The sequence below is a fragment of the Tympanuchus pallidicinctus genome, unplaced genomic scaffold, assembly GCF_026119805.1.
Source record: "Tympanuchus pallidicinctus isolate F22 unplaced genomic scaffold, pur_lepc_1.0 scaffold4, whole genome shotgun sequence".
NCBI lineage: Eukaryota > Metazoa > Chordata > Aves > Galliformes > Phasianidae > Tympanuchus > Tympanuchus pallidicinctus.
Genome location: NW_026294758.1, coordinates 31,147,025 through 31,166,984, shown reverse-complemented (window position 1 = coordinate 31,166,984; position 19,960 = coordinate 31,147,025). Strand labels below are relative to the sequence as shown.

The 19,960-nt window shown below is 41.7% G+C and overlaps 1 protein-coding gene across 1 annotated transcript in view; it reads right to left on the bottom strand.

Moving 5' to 3' along the window:
* LOC128089596 (neuronal acetylcholine receptor subunit alpha-7-like) overlaps window positions 1–19,960 on the bottom strand; it is a 62,660-nt gene that overhangs the window by 38,441 nt on the left and 4,259 nt on the right. The window contains exon 2 of the mRNA XM_052701201.1: window positions 7,810–7,949. Within this exon, the coding sequence (XP_052557161.1) occupies window positions 7,810–7,949 (140 nt within the window). The remainder of the gene's footprint in view (window positions 1–7,809; window positions 7,950–19,960) is intronic.

The following is a 19,960-nucleotide window of genomic DNA, read 5'->3' as shown; positions in this document are numbered from 1 at the left end:
GTTCCAATAAACATGACTAGATAGGAATTGTTATTCCAAGCTATTCATTATTCATTGCCTTTTTCAGCATTTGAAATCACAGGGAAAGCAGCAAGAGAAGGGCAGAGAAAGGTCCCCAGTAGTCCAGCCCTGAATACTCATCAAGGTCTCACTCCCAGGCTACACGTAAGGATGCCTTTTCATTTTCTTCCTATATTTACATGCTGCTATGACAGACGTAAGACTGTTCTGAAATATAAGTAAGCACTTAAAACCTTTGGTCAGGGAAGGGAATGGGGAGAAAAGATTTTTACTTAGGAGCAGTGACAGACTCTCTGGAGTTAGAGAATGCAGTGTTAAGCTACAAGTCTATCAAACACTGAAACACTAAGAAACACTGGGTGCAAGGACATGATGACAGCCTTGGTCAGAATGCCTTATTGTAACCTGTGTGTTTGGAATGGTGACCATTTGCAGAGCCCCCATCGTGTGCCAGTTTCCACAGTCCCAGGTGAGGCATAGCCAAGAGAAGTCTGATTTCTGTGGGCCCTGTGTGAGAATCCTTCTTTGTTCTTTGGCTCAAAGCTTACTTCCTGAGATATTTCTTGTGATAAGACTCTGATTGATTTGTTGAGGAGGCCAGTGATGAGTGCTACCGTGTGACAATCAACATCACTTTGGGAACATTTGAGAGCCCCTTCCTCCAGAGCTGCTTGCCTCCAGAAGAGAGTGCTCAGGAGTGTTTACTGGTGGAAGATCTGGCCTGTGACTAAATAGCTCCAGCTTGGTATGGCAAAACTGGGGAATGATACCATCGGGTCCTGTGAAAAACAGGATGCAGGTGAGCATCCCTGCTATTATCTGCTAGCAAGGCCCGGAAGGTGGGAACAAAGGAGTTTCTGTTGAGATCCCAGAGCCAGAAGCTGCCACTCCAAGGAGAGCTGACTTGACCACTTTGGATTTGAGCTGTTACTCCAAAGACAGCTGACTCGACCACTTTGAAAGCATTGAAAAGGGGCCATCATCACCATGGTCACCATTGCGGTTGCAGTAGTCACCAACAGAACAGCAATGAACGATGACCCACCACTAACAAAGATCAAAGGCTGAACTACGAGCCACGCTGGATCATGGTGGTGACTATCTCCCTCTTGCTTCCTATAAAGACTCCATGCTTCTTCTTTCCCATCTTTTCTATCGCCCTCCTTCCCTTCCCTAATTCATAATAGCGTCCATCCTCCCTTCCCCATCTCCTTGATTAAGATTTGTAATAAACTGGTCGGACCAACATTTGAACCGTTGTTTCTTAATCTTATGCAGGGTATATAGATAATAAAAGAACCTCCTCTCCCTCCTATTGGAGCGAGACACCCTACTGCCCTTACTGGAGGGAGATGTGGAAAGTGCTATACATTTCAAGCAGCTGGTTGCTTCTCCAAAGGATGAGTTTATTTCCCTGTGACTGCTATCAATCTCCTTAGTAATAATCAGGCAAATTTCAAGTTAAATAAATTTTGATCCTTAGTACCTTGTAGCATCACAGTCACAAGTGGCCAGGGGGCGCTTTAAAATCCTTGATGGCTCAAAATTTTTTACAGAAGATTAGGGAGTACCCATTGGCTAAACACTGAAATTCCTATCTCTTTAAAGAGGATAGCAGAAGTCTTTTCACCACACAGGCAGAAAACTAGTAGTTACTATGAAATAGCTGGATCAGAAGAGATTCTGTTGTGAGAACAGAAAAACTCACAAGCATATTTGTCAATATCTTGTTAAAGTTGCAGTCACCAAGCACAGCTTGGAGACCCACGCTGAAAAACAGAGAGCAAATGTGCTATGGAACTGCTGCTTACAAGATGAGCTCCATCCACTGGCTTTGCACTGAGCTAGGCAGAAGGCAATGGAAAAAGCACTAAGTTAAAAGGCAGGTAATTAAGCCTTCATGATAATACTTAAAGCAAGTGTGTGGGCAAAGACTTTTCAGACGGAAGCTGTAATTCCCATAGAGCCTAACTTCACTATGCTAGCAAATTCAAATGTTTAATTGGCTTAGTAAGAGTAGCATTTTGATAATGCCTGGCTCTTAGCTGGCAGCCAAAGTACTCACTCATGACTCAATTAGCCCTGGAATTCCCACTGTTGAAGCTCCATCCACATTAATGAATAGACAATTTATTTAATTTTTCTTCTCAGAGTTCAAAATTGGCCACAGTAAGTGAACTATATGACCAGAAGAGAGAGTTTGGGATTTAACTTTAATGGATCCATTGTTCTATCAACATTTCTGTAATTTTTCTGCTTGGAATTTTAATGACTATTTTTCACGGACACTAATTACAGATTTTCAGCTTTTATAAAGACGTCCAAATTTCTTCCTCAGTAACACCAATTGCTTCAGCCTCCCTGCAGTGGCAGGGAGAATTTAGTAAATCAGTGAATTTACTCTTGCAAAATGAGAATGCAACTTCTGGTGGAGAAAAATCTTTCCGGAAAAAGACATTGTTTTGTAATGTAGGTCTGTACAAGGATAAACAATAAATATAGCTTAGAAAGGCTGTGTGGGAAGCCCACAAATAAATGGAAAGGCATTAATAGGACAGAAAAAGAAAGAAAAAAAACAAAGATCCAGAAGGGCTGAACGAGTTTTTCTCCTTACTGTTTACTGTTGCTTTGTAAATAAACAAAATGCAGAATATCTGTTTAATAATCCTTTTCTTATTACATCTCTGATTACATCTCTGTCTGCTGTGTGTTCTTTGTTTCATTCTTGAGAGGTCATGCTTATGCTGTTGAAGTTATCTATCCTGAAAAGATTTGTACAGGATGTACTATCAGGATTATGGTTTAATCTAGTGAATGCTGATGCTATATTGGGAATAATATGTCAATGGCTGCTTATGCGTACTGGCGTATTTATATTTATTTCATTGAATCACTTGTGAGTTGACCTGGGTTTACTGTGCAGATATTTGGTCATATGACTGTGCCAGAATGCGCAGTGAGAAGGGATGATCTAGTTGCTGTAAAGACAATTTAGGAATGGAGAGGAGAATTAGAGATAGAAACATAACTCTTCAAGTCTCTTGTTGTTAAATTCCCCTGCAAAACCAGCATAGCTGGCTGCCATCTTCCTCAGCTCTGCTGGCAGGAGTACTAACACCAGTAACACAAGCACCCACAGCTACTTGGTGCTTCTTGTCCTCTGCTAACCTCACAAAAAGGAAAAACTGTGCCTGCACTGCATTAATGTTTTCTGGAAGGAATAAGCACATTTTCATGTTAAAAGTAGAGTTTCTTGCATAAGCCACCTGCGTTTACAGGGCCCTTCTCTACTTACATCCTACAGAACACAAGAACTTAAAGACAAGGAGATGAACCTCTCAAACATTCAGAACTAAGATTTTGAACTGGGAGACCTGTGACAGACAGACAGGCTGCCTGCTTTCACTTTGGCAATTTTCACGCAAAGGGAGCAAGCTTCAGCAAAGAGCTCATTCTACACCAGCCTGCCCTTTAGGGGCTGAATTCAAAGGACATGAAGAGCTGCTTGGAATGGAGAACTATTGTTATATCAATCTTAAAACAAACTAACTAAACCAACAAAATAACAACCACAATAATAAATTACAGTAACAACAACAACAATAAATGAACAAAACAGAGTGAACTAAAGCTTGAATCCAGCAGTTTGATGTCTTTCTGGTAGAGAAGATTAAAACTATTGGGCTGTTAAGCTAGTTTAAAACTACTGCTTATAGTAGTAATAATCGCACCTGGGTGCTCAGAGAAGGTATGTGCAGATTTTTCCCATAATTTCCCTCCCCAAGAAATGTACAATATGCATAGTTTTGGTTTTCAGGAGACAATCTGAATATTTGCTTTTTACTTCCTGACTAAATTATTCTGTGATCTTGTCTTGCTGCTTTCTAGTCCAATCAGGAGCTTCAAGCAGCATCAAAATCTGCAGCTTATGTAGGATTGTTTGCACGCACGTGATTAGGTTTGGGATGATCCTGCAGTCTGTAGAGTGTGCTCTCTTTCTACAAGCGGTTCAGTCAAATCAGAATAGTACGCATTAAATTTTCCTCATGTAGTGTTTGTTTGGAATTAGTAGCTGCAAATAAAGCAATGGATTCTTTGGCTTCTGGAGTGCCAACTGACTTTTCAGTGGCTGGTGGGGTTTTTTCTCATTATTTTTGTTTCTTCCCACTGGTGACTGCACACCCTTCTTCTTACTGACAGTCTCTCAGAAACAGGAGAAAGTTGTGATTAAAGCATTAACAACCATGTGGCATTAAAAATTTGGGCAACCTGGCAAATGCTGGGAGGTTTTCTGAATCAGTGGCAAGCGAAAGAGTGAACATGCAGAAAGGCAGTAGGGCACCCCATGACATGAGAGGAGATGCACAACCAGACCTTTGGATGGCTCTGCAGAAGATAACAATGTGAGAGTGGTGTCTGTGCACTCCCTCTTTCTCACATGAGGCCAAGGAATGTGCTTAACTGTGTATTGCTTCTGAAGGGCATCAACACTGTTGTAGGAAATTTGGAGGTTGAGGCATTTATTACCTCTGCAGCATTGTGCAGCCATTTTGAAGCACTCTTCTTAAAATGAGGCTTTTTATTTGGAATTTTTTTTTAAAGTCTGTGATACGTGCTCCAGTTTTATTCATTACACATTTCTGTTAGTTGACTGGTGGGTTCCTCTTTTTTCATGGTATTTTTAAAATTGCACTTTGAGGAAATGTGTCCTAGAAAAGCAAATCAAACAAGCTTTTGCTCTGGATAACAAAGGGCAGTGAGGAAACTGTTGCAGTAGCATTGATGCACTGAGCTGAAGATAATAGTAAGCAGTATCACAAGCAGAAAGAAAGCTGAAAAAAAAAGATGGTATTTTTTAGGATGTCTCACCATACTCTGACATAAAGGATGTAGATCCCCTCAGATAAGGTTCCCTGCAGGTGCCAGCAGGAGTGATCAAAACTGCTATTCATGATGACAAATATTTTCTACCTAACAGGCCCCAGTGAAAAAGCATTCCATTTCTTCTCTGTGAAAAATATCTCATCTCTTGATTTGTCCAGCCTTTCTGATGGGCTGGAATTTTAGACAAAGAAAGAAGACGAATCTTGTTCCAGGTACTCTTGGATGTGCTCTACCCTTGCTTGGGCTGTCAGGCTGTCAGAGAGCACTTGCCTAGCAGTGCTCTGTGGGAGGTTTCACCAGCCAAATCCACTACTGGTGCCAGGAAATGACTTAGGGAATGTGGAAGCCCCAAGTAAGAGTGATCCCTGGACATGGCAACCCAGGCCTTGTGAAGAGACAGTCCTTCACTTGCATTTGCCTCTGTGAAAAGCAGAGAACATGTTCTTCAAGGTTTTGAGTCTGGCAGCTGGCTTTGGCCTCTTGTCTGAGTGAGACACCCCTTGGTTGGCCTTGTGATGCATGCAGCTAAAAGAGGTTACTGATCTTTTGTACCTCGTCTGCTGCTCTTTATATCACAACCCACCTCTTAAACAAGTGTTTCTTTCAGCAGCTGGAGCATCCAGATGCTGCAATCTGTTCTGCCAGCAGCGGAGGCTGAGCAGCAGCGTTCACACTGAGAACTTGCTTCCTGACAGATTGTTCACGTTTCACTTCCTATATTGGGTGCTGGCCCCCATGGGAATGGTGTTCTGTGGATTTTTAAGCTGATTGGTTCAGCCACTTGTTGACGTCACATTGGCCCTTTTACCCTTCCATTGCAGAAACTTGAGTGGCAGCCACATTATCACTGACATCCCAGACAATGTTTCCACTGCTGGAAGTAGTACATGGTGCAGCTCTCAAGATAGCAAGAAGAGAAATGATCGCCTAAATGCTTTGTGTAAAGAAAGAAGGATATTTCTCCCTTATCAACAAATTAAAATACTGTCTACACCCAACCAGAGAGTAGTCCAGTGCCCATCTGTTCCCATGCAGATGTCCCCATGCAACTCTTATGATGATAAGCATGATAAGCTCAACTCATATGGTCCTTGACGTGTATTCTTCTGCTACTGTATTGTGTGAATGAGGATACTTTAGTCCATGCACAAAGGACTGGAGGAGACAGACACTTTTTTTCACATTGTGTAGTAAACAAATTTCAGGTTACTCTGCATTACTGAAATTGCAGGTTGCATAATGCTCTGAGCTGAAGAATTTACAGCATCTGTACTGTGTGCAAGGAAGCAAAGCTGGTTTCTATGTATGCATGACCATCTAGATGACCCCTTTCCTACTGCAGACAATCAAAATGTTTGCAATAGAGGAATTAAATTGGTTGCAACAGGCATTGACATAACACAGATAGAGCACTTAAAGAAATGTAGCCTGCTGAAAGGATGCATTTCACATGGGCATGTGAAACCCAGCTGAAAAAAAGTTTTATGTAACTCTTCCCTCTAACTGACTGACTGACTTTGAAAATGTACAGTCACAGCCTGAAGGCTGAAAAGTCCCCTCTGCTACCCCTAACCTTCAAATTACTGCATGAAAACACTGTTTTGGAAAAAGAATGTTTGAAGCAAGATCTTTGGAGCTAAGATGCCTCTGCTAAACCTGGAATTGCTCACTGAAATTTACTTGAAAGTAGCTGGAGGATTTATCTGCTCTTTCGTTCATGAAGAGGTTTGTGAGCTCTTGCCATGAATGAGTGACTTCAGCTAAGGGTACTGATCTCTCTCTTCCAGCTCGGTGCATTTGCTAATGTGACAAAAGAGAAAGCAGCTTATCCTGCCTGAGTGGCTGCTGCCCGCTGCAGGAGGACCACAACTGGCACTGGTGCTGCATGATTCTGGAGGGCCAGAGCACCAGGGGCCTGCTTGCCCCTCCAGAGAAGGTGAGCTGCACATCTTCAAAAAGGTTGTGGATATTTAAAAAAGTCTGTATGTTTGAGACCTGTGACAAATTGGTCTGCACATGCACAATATTTAGAAGTTTTTCTCTCTCCTCCTTGTTCTCTTCCCAGCAGTGACAGTACACTAGAAACAATTCCATATGGCTATGGAAGGAAGGGGAGGGGAGGGGAGAGGAAAGGAGGGCAGGAGAGGGGAGAAAGAAGAAGGGAAGAGCACTGATTTGTCAGCTGTTTGTTGCTTTGACAAGCTGAAAGTGGTTAAAACTGTCCTCCTGACTGTTCTGTTTTCCATGCATGCAAATTAAATTCTATATAGTGTATTTCATGACAGAGAATCCTCTTCGGGATGAAAAAGGGATTTGAATTCAGTATATTATGGTGAAATTTTCCATTGCTCAAATCTCCAGACTTGAAATGTATGTTGCAGAGAGATCAGCAAAGACAATTAGAGGGCTATGCCTCCAGCTTTTGCTTTTATGCATTTCTAACTTCATCTCAAGGCAGAATCTTTCAATTGTAGTGCAAAAAAAAAAAGGGGGAAAGAGGTCAATGCCACTATAATGTCTAAAGAAAAGGTGTAACTGATGTGATGTTGGCTTTTAACAATGCACATGGTCTTTAGTGATTGCATCCTGCATGGCTCTGAGAAGAACATATTAATAATTTGTAATGACACATGGCTTCTAAACTACCGCATTCTTTTTTTCTCTTTAAAGTGGAAAACTACATAATTTTCTTGCAGCTCATGTTGTATCAGAACTTGTGCTTCTAGGAGGATATTCACTCTTTAAAAAATGTCAAAACACGTACTCCAGCACTTAGGAAGAATGCTCAGTCAAAGCCAGCCTGCTCTCACCTCTGACAGACTGATTAAGATCAAGTGTTTGGTACCTACATGAGAGATCAGATATATTATGCTGAATGGGTACCGTAGAGAGCCAGCGACTTACCACATCAATTATCTGCAGCAAAGAAAGCTGAAGCTCAACTACAATGGGCTGGGAGTCATTCATGACTGGGCGCTCCAGACGATTGTAGTTTCTCAGTAGATCTCTGTACAAGCGTCTCTGGCTTTCACCCTGCTGAGACACTAGGAGAAAAGAAAGAAGGTCACTGTCACTCAGGCTGGTCGTGCTGTCCCAAGGGGGACAAATGATAATTTGTCTGTTTAGCAAAAAATGCTTCTTAATGTGTCAGTAATTTGAAAGCATTTCCTAAAAGTTCTCCAAATCTCTAATATAGGTGTGACAGACACGTCTTTTCTGCATATGTGACTGACGAACTTCTAAAGAGAATAACTATTAATGCTCTAGCTATTTACAAACACTCAGGAACTACTGAGCAGTCTTTTGGGCTCAGAGTAAAAGTTCCCCACATCTGGGTTTCCCTCCTGACAACGGTCAGAGGCTCCAAAACTATCAGACAACTTGCTGGAAGGTAGTAAGAGAGCTTTTTTTATTTGCTCATTCTTATTTCCTGCAGTGGACTGCAGTGTGCCAGCGCTGGTATTACTTGGACACATTCTGCGTTTATCCAGCATGAGCAACAGGTATACTTATTACTCACAGCAGATTTATCAGGCTTTTCTGGGTGTGTACTCAGGAAGTAGTAAAAAGCCTGCTTCACACTGCCTTCAGTTTTATGTGGCAGTCTCTCCAGGCTTTGGGTTACTTCCCTTGCCTTTCTTCCAAATAAGGTGATGGTATGAAGGCTAGAATATTTGATAGATATGCACAATGGTGATATTGAACTGAAGATGTTAGATGTTTAACTTCTCTTTCTGTGGGAATATTCAGCAGAAGATGCCATGCAGACACATAAACTTGTTAATGACTAGCAGAACCTCAGTATGTGATTAAATTGCATAATGCTGCTGTGTATTGGCTCCTCAGCTGTGCACTGGGTACAGAGAGAGTTCATGTAAGTGTTTTTGCTGTGCTTCCTGGCCACAGCTATCATGGATGCAGCAGTGATGGATCAGGGCTCATCCCTGTCAACGCCAGCAGTTTGCTGGGATACACTGCTCAGGAGCTCAGGTCCCCCAAAAAGTGCACATGCTGGTGCTCTGGCTGGTGACAGCCTGAGCATTACTGAGAGATGCATCAGACAGGGTGAGTGTCATGGGCTGCAGCTCCCTGAGGACAAATCACTCTTGTCAGTGTGAGTATGCATTCCCGGATCTGTGGAAAACCAACCCCTGAGAGGGAATCTACTCTCTGAATTGTTATTACTTTGGACTGAAGCATTTTTACTCCACTGCAGCTTCTGGTGTCTGTGCATGTAACTCTTAAACTCTTGACCAGAGCTCTTCACACTGAGGCCAGGACTCCTCCCACAGTAGTTCATTTGAATGCCTTTGTGACAATCCAAGCAAACACTAAGAGCCAGCTTTCCTATTCCCCAGCTTTTTACTGTGCTCAGCAAGCCCTGTAAGCCTGGAACAGGCATCTCTCAAATACAGCAGCCAGACCTTTTAAAGCCGGTAATATTGCTCTATTTATAATCCTGTTGAATTCATGTTCCCTTTGGCTTTTCTGGTACTAAACAGAATTTTGTGGCTTCTGAATATGGCAGTGCCTGGTGAATGAGAAGTATTTCTGTTTAATTTGGTGAGCTGCACTGACGTATCAGTTTTATGGACACTTTTTGAATAATACATTACATGGTCATGGGGTATGAGGGGATGAGATGCCTTAGGGCTGCTCCAATAGCCCTTGCTGACACACTGAATGCCATGTTTAACCATCTGCAATAAGCAGTTCTGGCCACAGTTTCTCTGCTTCACCAGCTTAAACAAGCTTTTCTGCAAGGTACTAATTTAGGTTCTCAATATTTTTTTTCCAGTGCCTCAGCACACCCCAATTCCCTTGTAAGACCCTTCTGTAAGAAGGAAAACAGGGAAAACAGCAACACAGTATCTAATGGATAGAGACTCTATGATTTGAGCAAATTTGCTGTCGTTTCATTTGCCCAGCATGCTCCCCTAACTTCCTTCTCCATGTTCCTGCGCTTTAGGGAAGGAATGACTGTCTGTACTTCTGCCCTCACCCTGAGTGCTTATGTAATGGTTGCCTCCAAAATTCCTTTTAAACTGTCTACCTCAGCTTTTGCAACAGTGAAGTGCCTTCTCCAGGCTCTGGTAGTCAGCTTGGCTTTGGTGCCCTGATATCACCACTGTTGTGGTGCATTAAAAGAGCTCGTTCAGAGAGGTCTGACTGGAAGAGACGTGAGCATAACCTTAAGTATTCCAGGAAAATGTCTTCACACTGTGAGCTCAGCTTACAGCGTTTTACTACATATTACTGCTCTTCTTAAACCTGGTTTGCCATCCCATCCTCAACTCTCCCCTCTGCAGTGGGGTCCTGTTACTTTCCTACCTCTTGTAATCAAAATTGTTAAGGTGTCCTTAGCTGGTCTATACACTGCCTGGCTGAACTGGCATGAATAGCTACATGTCTGTGCGTTCCCAGTTAAGTATATAAAATTACAGAGATTCAGAAGCAGTGGATGTCTTGGAGTGTCCTAGAATGTAGCTGTGGCAGTTGTTGGCATTACAAAGACCGGGGAAGTCCAATCACAATACCATTTCTCTGTTACGTTTGCTTCGGAGGAGGAAATGAGGTGGGTGGCAAGTCAGACCTTTGTTTTCATAGACTTTTTCTTTAAATTGTAATTTTCAAATACTGAATGTCTCCTATTCCAGAGAGATTGCTGCTTTTTTCTCTTGCAATGCTTGTGTTAATGCATTGTGACATTACATCTCTGTGTGCTAAGTGGAGTGTTTGATGGAGATGAGGAAGTCTGGATCTCTGAGGAATACTGGTAGAATAAGCTTTTCCACTGCCTACCCCTCAGACACAGAAACCTTATCAAAAGCAGAGGCACTGTGAGCTCACTGGTCACTAATGCGTTGTTTCACCTTTTCAATTAGGCTGGAAGTTGGGTGTCAAAACTTAATGATGCTAGGTTAGTCTCCCAAAGTCTGCTACCAAACAGACTTGCTTCGCTATGTGTGTTACAGGAGAAGTACAAGTAACTGGCGCAGACATTAAGAATGATGTTTTCTGGCTGTAGCGTCTTTGATTATAAAATCAAAGACTGCTCACTCTGAGTAAAAAAAGTCCCACTGCCTCAGCCAGTATCCCATGTGTTGCTGAATTATATAGGAAACAGTAGGAAATCATTCTCAAACGAACACACAAGTAGAAATGGTAACAGACTGAAATAGAAGAAATACAATTTTTTTTAAAAGGAAAATTATTTTTATTTATTCAGTTAGTTATTTTTAATGATCAAATTTGATTTCCAAGTTCTGTTTCTGGTGAAAGGGATAAAAAGTACTGAGAACTTGGAGGGGATGTGCACCAGATACTGAAGGGCTCTATTTTGTGGAAAGGGCACCGAAGCTGGCTATATGTGGGACCAGAAATTGAAAACAAACAAGCAAAATAAAATCTGGGAACAGAACATGATTTCCAGCAAGGAATGTTGTAAGCTTCTATAATAGAAGGTATTTCATCTCAGTGTCCCCATCAGGGCTGCTGGATTTCTCTCTTGAAACAAAAGGCTGCTGGGCTGGAATTATTAAGTGAAATGCAATTGCGAAAGGTAGGCAGAATTTTGGAGTATGCTGTGACTCAGCTTTACACTCTGTGTAACCTAAACTGGTTCCCTAAGCTGCTCCTGCAGTTTGCAGACATTTGGCAGGCACAAGACAATTAACCCATGGCAGGGATAAAGTCCCCTTATGGTATTGTGAAGAGCTTCATGTAGAGTAGATGTATTCATGGACTACGTTAATGTAGTTTGTACCTCTCTGGATCTCCTCTCATACAGTAGCCTGTGCAAAGTCTACAACACACCCACACTGCAATGTTCACCAGTTGATAATTGTGACCCATAAGCAGCTACAGAATTCTTCTGGAAACACACATTATAATGAAAATGTTTCTTTTTAGGACAGAGTTGCTGAGAACTACCCTGCAAGTTAACCTGCCCAGGAAATATTTCTCTATTGCAGTATGCTACCATCTTCTCTAACAAGAAATACAATAAAATATGTGTCCCTTTAAATGTATTACTGTGAGATTAGAGAAATACCTCATGGGGAGCAGTGTGGTGTGCTGGATCAGGGAGTCCTATGATGTAAATGAAAAATCAGGATGTGGCTTCTCTATGGGCTTATTTCTGAAATGCATGGGAACAGCTGTCCTTCTCCACCATTCACCTACAGCATGCTTGCCTTAAGTTATTTCTACAAGAAATAAAAAAAGGCACCTTGCTACCAGCTCACAGTTTGGCTCCATCTTTCTCTGCACACACACAGTTTGCATGTAGGATTTCAGCAGTTGGATATAGACATGTTGCAATTCCCCAGACAGGTTAGGCAGAGTCAATAGGAATAAAACACAAAATATTTGGTTATCAAATAAACATCTGCAAAGCTTTAGTAGCTAAGCTGTAGAGATCTCCTCAGAGCAAGTCTAGAAGCAAGTTAATAATTGCATCCAGGAATCTGGATAAGTGTGGCTTAACGGCTAGAAGGAGAGAGGCATCTCTGATAAGATTTGCACAGATGGTGTCTCATACTGACTATGAGCCACTATGGCGCTTATAAAGGGTTTTGAATTCTCTGAGATACTGAGATCAGATCAAGCTGGTGTTGGCTGATGTCACCTCCAACTCAGCAACTGGGCATGCCTACACTCAAGCACAAAATGTCTTGCTGCTGGTGATGTCAAGGAGAGCTGCCTCAGTTAGCATGTGTGCTTTGTGGTGACATAAGATACACTGACCTGAGTGTGACTCAGGTATCTGTGCTTTCCACAAAACTAAAGTTAGGTGTTTAAATGACCCCCAACCTCCCGGTAGGAAAAAAAGAAAAAGAAAGTAATCTGACCAAAACCAGTGAAGCCACTACCCCTACCCTGTGTGCTGCATGTGGTTTGCACTGGCTTCCTCCACTAACAGTTTGCTTGTCCTATTGAAGAAACACACAACAAGTGGCTATGGGCTGACCACAGGCCTCTTCTACCCTCTCTGTCTGCCTTGTTCCTCTGGACTTGGCTTGCTTCTTCTGTGCTGGAGTGGCATCCTGACTTCCTACTGTGCCAACACAACACTCATTGCACCTTCTGTGGGTTTGGCTTCAGAGCTGTCAAAGGGGCTGTTTGGTCTGGAGGCTGCTCAGTGTTGTCTGGTAAGAAAGGCTGTCACAATCACAACTATCTCTGTATAGATTGCACCTGTGCTAGCCCCAGGAAGGTCAGAAGGTCAGAGCAGGGCTGTCATATCTTGGCTGCTAGATCCTACTGCTCTGCTTGGCATGCTGACCTCCCTGAGCTCCAAGGCAGCCTTGCCAGTTCCCCAGGTTTGCTCCAAAAGGGGTCAACTTCTTAATCTAGTATTTCTGTTGTGGGCCACAGAATGTCTTCCTAAGCAGAGCAACTAAACAGTGAAACATTAATAGGAAGGAAGATGAAAGTACAGGGATTTCCAAGCTGATCTGACCCATCCTATCTACATTTATTGATTATTCCACCTCTTGCTAATGTTGTTTCCTGGATTTATTTTGATAATCTCTTTATTTTATTTTATTTTATTTTATTTTATTTTATTTTATTTTATTTTATTTTATTTTATTTTATTTTATTTTATCTGCATTGAACCAGCTTCTGTTCTAGCTGAACTCTTTCTGGTTGTTTTCTCTTGGCACAGTCCTGAGCTACTGCTTTATTCATGCAGAACTAGGGAAGCTATTCATACATAAAGCATTTTCAGTTCAAACGTCCTATTCTTCCTATGCCATTTTTATTGACACATCTGCATGCCGTTGTGTTTCTGAGTTACAAAGCATGCCTTTCTCTTATATTTTTCAAAAACCATACCAAGAAGAATTTGCATAAGCACAGCTGTTAAAATCAACATATATTCCTGGCTGATTACGTGTTCAAAGATTTTTGTCCCCTGCTGCTTCAGAAAAGGTCCAAAACTGCAGAAATATTGTGTCTATTTATTTACTTTTTTTGTATTTTCTGCAGGTTTTTCACAATATTTCTGTAGCATTTTCCTCTTTGTGTACTGTTCTTTTGCCACATTCCCTTTTTTTGGGGTGGTTTCTGTTAGTTTTGCTTTTTAATGTTTTGCAAAAAAAAAAAAACCTGATGGAGTTCTGGACTCTGTGAAAACTAGTGTCTGTTATACTGGTAGCATTTTTATATTTAATTGTATCAGGATTACCTAATACATAAGTGTGACTGGAACATTTACACAGCAAAAGCCATTACGAAAACCCTTGAGCAGCAGAGCTAGCTCCCGGAATTCTTAAGTATTTTCCTAACAAACTGCAGATTCTTCCAGAGCATTTCATTATTTGTTTTCTTTTTAGTTTATCACTGTTTGCTTTTAGGGATTTTAGGTATGCTTGTAAGAATGCAAGTAAAATGATCACAGGAGGATATAAAGCACATACAACTATGAATTATGAGGGAAGTAACAGGAGAGGATTAAAACCAATTTGTTTCACAGGTGACTTCACTGACATAAATAATTGGAATGGCAACAACACTTACACAAATATAGTATAGTTACACTGCTTTGGTAACTATTAAAAAGCTCTCACCTTATTTTGTATATTTTCCCACTTTCTGAGAATGTAAAGCATGTAGCTACCATATGTCACTTAATCCCCAGAGTCACAGATGTGTCCCATCCGCTTTTGTTCTTACGTGCAGCATTTTCGCTTTTATCTGTGGCTGTAAAAGCATGATTTCTTTCAATGCCCTTTGATTTAAAATGCACACCATCACATCTTCAGGGAAGAGTAGAGGCACACAAGACAATGCAATCGTATCAGCTGCCTCAGCCCCCTGTGTTTCCAAGTAATGTTTATTTGAATACAACCCTCATTTAAAACTTCTTTTTAATCTGCTTCCCTCCTGGGTAATCTTTGACTCTTATCTTCAGCTTTCACTGTGCAGATTATTTTTGCATCTTATATTCAGATTTCATTAGAGGAATGTGAGAAATGCCATGTTTTCTCAGGCAAAATGACCTGTTCTTCCTGACACTGGTCATTTCTGTTCCTTTCTACCAGATAAAGAGCTCCCAGCAGAGAAGGGTATTAAAGGGTACGTGAGGAAGGGTTTCAACTCAAAGACTTCAGGCACATGACAACATGCTAAAAAGAGTATATAGGCCATTATATAATGAAAGGATGGGATTATTTTTTCAGTGCTCCTGATGGCTTGGTGCAGATGTTTTAAAGGCTGAGATATGCATGTAAGATGAAAAGACACACATTAAGATATTAACAGCAGCATACCTCTCAAATTTGCTAGTTATCAGAACTACCTCATTGCTCCAGATTAGAAAGAAACATAACCAGCTGCAGGCATACAGGATAAAAAAACAGATTTTTTACTGAGATGCTAGTTTACATCAGCTCCATGCAATATAAGTGTAGTTACTACAAAACAGAAGTGGGTAGCACAGGAGGAGGAAGACAGACAAGGGTCAGGAGTGAGAATCCAATCCCATCTTCAGCTCCCCACCGAAACATGTTAGAGGATGTTGTGGTTGTGTGGAGATGACTCCTACCAGCCATCCCAGGATCTGTCAGGAGAGGCAGTGATGGAGGCCCATGGAAAGACTTAGAATCATATGGTAATAGTGAGACACAGGGGACATGGTCACCAGCAAACTGGAGTGCACTTCTGAATTCCCCCCACACACTGGTTTGCAGGGCAGCTTGTCACAACCCTTCACCTCTGCACATATCAGCACCCAAGCCAGTAATCAAGGGAAAGCCCTCCTAAGGAAAGCTTATGAGCTTTACTGAGTGCTGCTAGTAAGACAAAAGGAACTCACTCCAAGCCCACTGAACATCACTGCAACAGACCAGAGCCACTGCAGTGTGTTTGGGCACACTAAGGTGTTCATTTCCACAGGACAATTCACAACATTTTCACTCTGACCTGTCTCCTGTTTCTTCCAGAGCAATTTCATACTATCACCAGTGCCAAAGAACCTTCACTACATAGCATTGGTTTTGAGGCAAGGCCACTCCCTCACCTTTGACCTGTGAAAAAGAAGCCACTTCCTCTATCTCATAGAGAGAAGTTTGTGACTAACAAATGGGAGAACTATGCTTGATTTTCATCTTTGTTTTCTTCACATCTCAGGGACATTTCTCTTCCTGGGAGGTTGTCTCATCTTTCCCTTCCTTCTAATATTTTCTATTCATAATATTTTCAGAGTAGGAAATGGAAACTGGACAATAGTGTTGCACAGCAAACTGAACATGTCATTTCAGCCTTCAGCACTACTGTTATCTGCACTGGGTTTAGAAAAAAAATATCTGTCTTCTTAAGTATCATCTTTTGAGCCTTCACCAAACTTGCTTATCTGCTTTGATACCGGCTATTATTACTATACCTCTCTGTCCAAGTAGATTTTCCCAGATTTAGGAAATTAATGATGAACTTCTGCCCTGCCCTGCCCTGCCAGAAAACTGCTCTTGCATAATGAAACAAAGTACCAAAGATACTGAGGATGCAAAAGGCAAGGACAGGGTTAACTCCTGTATCCTCTTCCTATGTTGTTCAAGCCTTATCTATGGCCTGTGAGCAAAGTAAGTGGGCTGCAATGTTTGAGAGGAATAGGCAGGGCACTGATGGACAATGTAAGACCTGTTAAGAAAGTTGCAAGCTTGTCTTTCCTCTGTCAGAAACTCAAATGATAGATGACAAGAAAGGTGGTGTCAGAGCCCTGTGAAAGAGATCTGCGTTTTGCTGTTGAGAATTTTGACAGTATCTTGAACAGCTGATCATTTTTCATCCTTGTCTGTGCTCCACACCTGAATTGGGAAATAGGAAAATACATCTTTTCAATTTTGGTGATGCAGTTTTCAAACACAAAGGGAATTGTAAATACAGGCACAAAAATTCCCAACAGGAAGTCTGAATTTATTCCTTCTTGAAGACAAAAGCTCCTTCTAAGGCTGTCTTGATGAGGGAAATGGATTGTCTTGATGAAGCAAATTAGGCTTGTGATTAACAAAACAAAGATCTGTAGAGATCTGAACTCAGACATAAGAAATCATAAGAAGTTGTTTGATTTGGCTGATTCAGCCAGATTTGATTTTGGGCATATTAAGTGGCAGAACTCAGTCTGTGTCATGAACTACACAGCTGTTTTCCATACTCTGAATGTCACCAGCTCTCAGTGACATGTGGGTTTATTAGCATTATTCCATTTTCAGGATGGTAAATGATTTTTTTGTTGTTGTTGTTGTTTTTTCTCCAGCGTAACAAAGTTCTTTAAACTGGAATTGTCTCTAATTAGCATGTGAGGTACATTAGCTTAGTATAATATGTATATATTTTGTTCATAACATCAGCTAGAAGGTCTCAATGGAGGTTAGACCTCTGTCTTTAAGTAGACTTTGAAAAGATACTTAGTAGGAAAGTGTTACATACTAAAATGGGCAAGAGATGAAAGAAGAGATGAGTACATAATGATGAACACAAACATTAACATCAAATCTGTGAGAAGTCTAGGAAGGTAACCAGGACTGCAAAGAAAGGAAGTAATACAATTCACAAGTCGTTTGTGAGGATCTTTAGCTTTCAAGCACAGGTAACACTTCTTTTAGGGCTGGGGTAGGCTAATTAAAATTTTGTGGATATCACAGAATTATAGAGTCAGAGAGTCATCGAATGGCTTAGACTGGAAGGGATCTTACAGACTACTTAGTTCCAACTCCATGGGCTAGGGTGCCATCCACCAGATGAGGCTGCCCAAGGCCCCATCCAACCCGGCCTTGAACGACACCAGGAATGGGATACCCACAGCTTCTGTGGGCAGTCTGTGCCAGTGCCTCATCACCCTCTGAGTAAAGACTTTTTTCCTAACATCTAACCTAAATTTCTCTTCTTTTAGTTTAAAGCCATTCCCACTTTTCCTATTACTATCTGACCACATAAAACGTCCCTCTCCTGCTTATAAGTTCCCTTCAAGTACTGGTAGGCTGCAATTCCATCTCCTTCTAACTATTTCCAGGATGAGCAAGTCCAACTCCCTCAGAGGAGAGGTGCTCCAGTCATTTGATCATCTTTGTGGCCCTCCTTGGTACGTGTTCCAGGAGTTCTACACCTCTTCTGTGTTTGGGGCCCCAGATGTAAATGTACTACTACAGATGGAGTCTCACAAGGGCAGAGCAGAGGGTGATAATTCCTCTCTCACCCTATTGACGACTCCTCTGTTGATGCAGCTCAGGATATAGTTGGCCTTCTGGTCTGCAAGCACACACTGCTGGCTCATGTCCAGCTTTTCATCCACCAGAACGCTCAAGTCCTTCTCCACAGGGCTGTTCTCAGTGAGTTCTTCCATTCTGTTCACATACCTGGGATTGTACCAACATAAGTGCAGCACCTTGCGCTTGGTCTTATTGAACCTCACTGGGTTCATACAGGCACAGTTCTCCAGGTCCCTGTGGATAGTGTCCCTTCCTTCTGTTGTGTCAAATGCACCACTCAACTTGATGTCACCAACAAACTCGCTGAGGGTGCACTCTATTCCACCATCCACATAGTTGATAAAGATGTGGAAGAACACCAGTCCAAAGACAGAATCCTTGGGGACATCATATATCACCTGCTTCCATCTGGATATAGAGCCATTAATCACAACCCTTTTGCTGCAATCTTCCAACTAGCTTTTTATCCACTGAATAGTCTACCCTTCAAATCCATCTTCCTCCAGCTTAGAGTACTCACAAAGTACTTTAAGTATCATGAGCACCTTCAGTTTTGGGCACCTCAATACAGAAACGACATGGAAGTGCTGGAGCAGGTCCAAAGAAGGGCAACAAGGCTTGTGGAGGGCTTGGAGAATATGCCCTATGAGGAGAAACTGAAGGAACTGAGGCTGTTTAGTTTGGGGACAAGGAGGCTGAGGAAAGACATTATTGCTCTCTGCCAATATCTGAAAGGTGTTTATAGTGAGAGCAGAGTTCATCTCTTCCCACTGGTGACAGGGGACAGGACGAGGCAAAATGGCATCAGGTTGTGCCAGGATAAGCTTGGGTTGGATATCAGGAAAAACTTCTTTACAGAAAGGGTTGTTAAGCACTGCAATAGGCCCCCCAGGGAGGTGGTTGAGTCACCTTCCCTGGATGTGTTTAAAAATTGTTTGGATGTGGTGCTCAGGGACATGATTTAGCAGAGGGTTATTAGTTAGGGTAGTATGGTTAGGTCACGGTTGGACTCAATGATCTTTAAGGTCTTTTTCAACCTGAGTGATTCTATGATTCTACATTCTCATTATGAAATAAGGATGTGGTATGGAACCTTGTCAAAGGCCTTGCAGAAGTCCAAGTAAACATCAGTTTCTCTTCCTTTGTCCACTGATGCAATCACTCCACTACTCCAGAGTAGTCTCCAGAGACCAAATCTTGAGTAAGGAGACTTACTCCAGCATCTACAAATACATATTTTCCAATTTACAAACTAATATTTTCTCCTGGCTTGGTGAAAATCAAAATGATCCAGAGATTCCTTTCTATGCAGCCACAGTTGAACTTCAGGGAACACAGTGTACAGTCTTGTCAACCCAAACTGCAAATTATAGCTCTAGCTTGTTTTTGCTGACAAACCTCCCATCTGCCATTATACTTCATGATGTTTTGATTTTGGTCAAAGGAAGGGACCAGAGTGGCTCTTGTCCTGAATGACAGTACAAGTGTCTGTAAACTTGTACTAAACAACACTCTTTCTTTGAGCTATATTTGCTCAGGAGTGTGTCCCACATCTGCAATAAACTCCTGTCTACCTCGGTCACTCCCTTGGGTTCTGCTGATCACCACTGCTAACCCTACCAATCTAAGGTAGCTTTACTCGTTCCTTAATTATATTATGCAGTTGTCTTTGAATAACCATACCAGGAGTGAACCCAAGGTTTTGATCTACTTTAATCACTCCAGAACTAGGAACATTTTCTCTATCAATTACAACAGATAGGTGGAATACTGCATTAAACCTTCATTCAGATCATACAGTGAAATCAAATGACATTTCAGTACTTTTGTTCCCTTGAAAATCA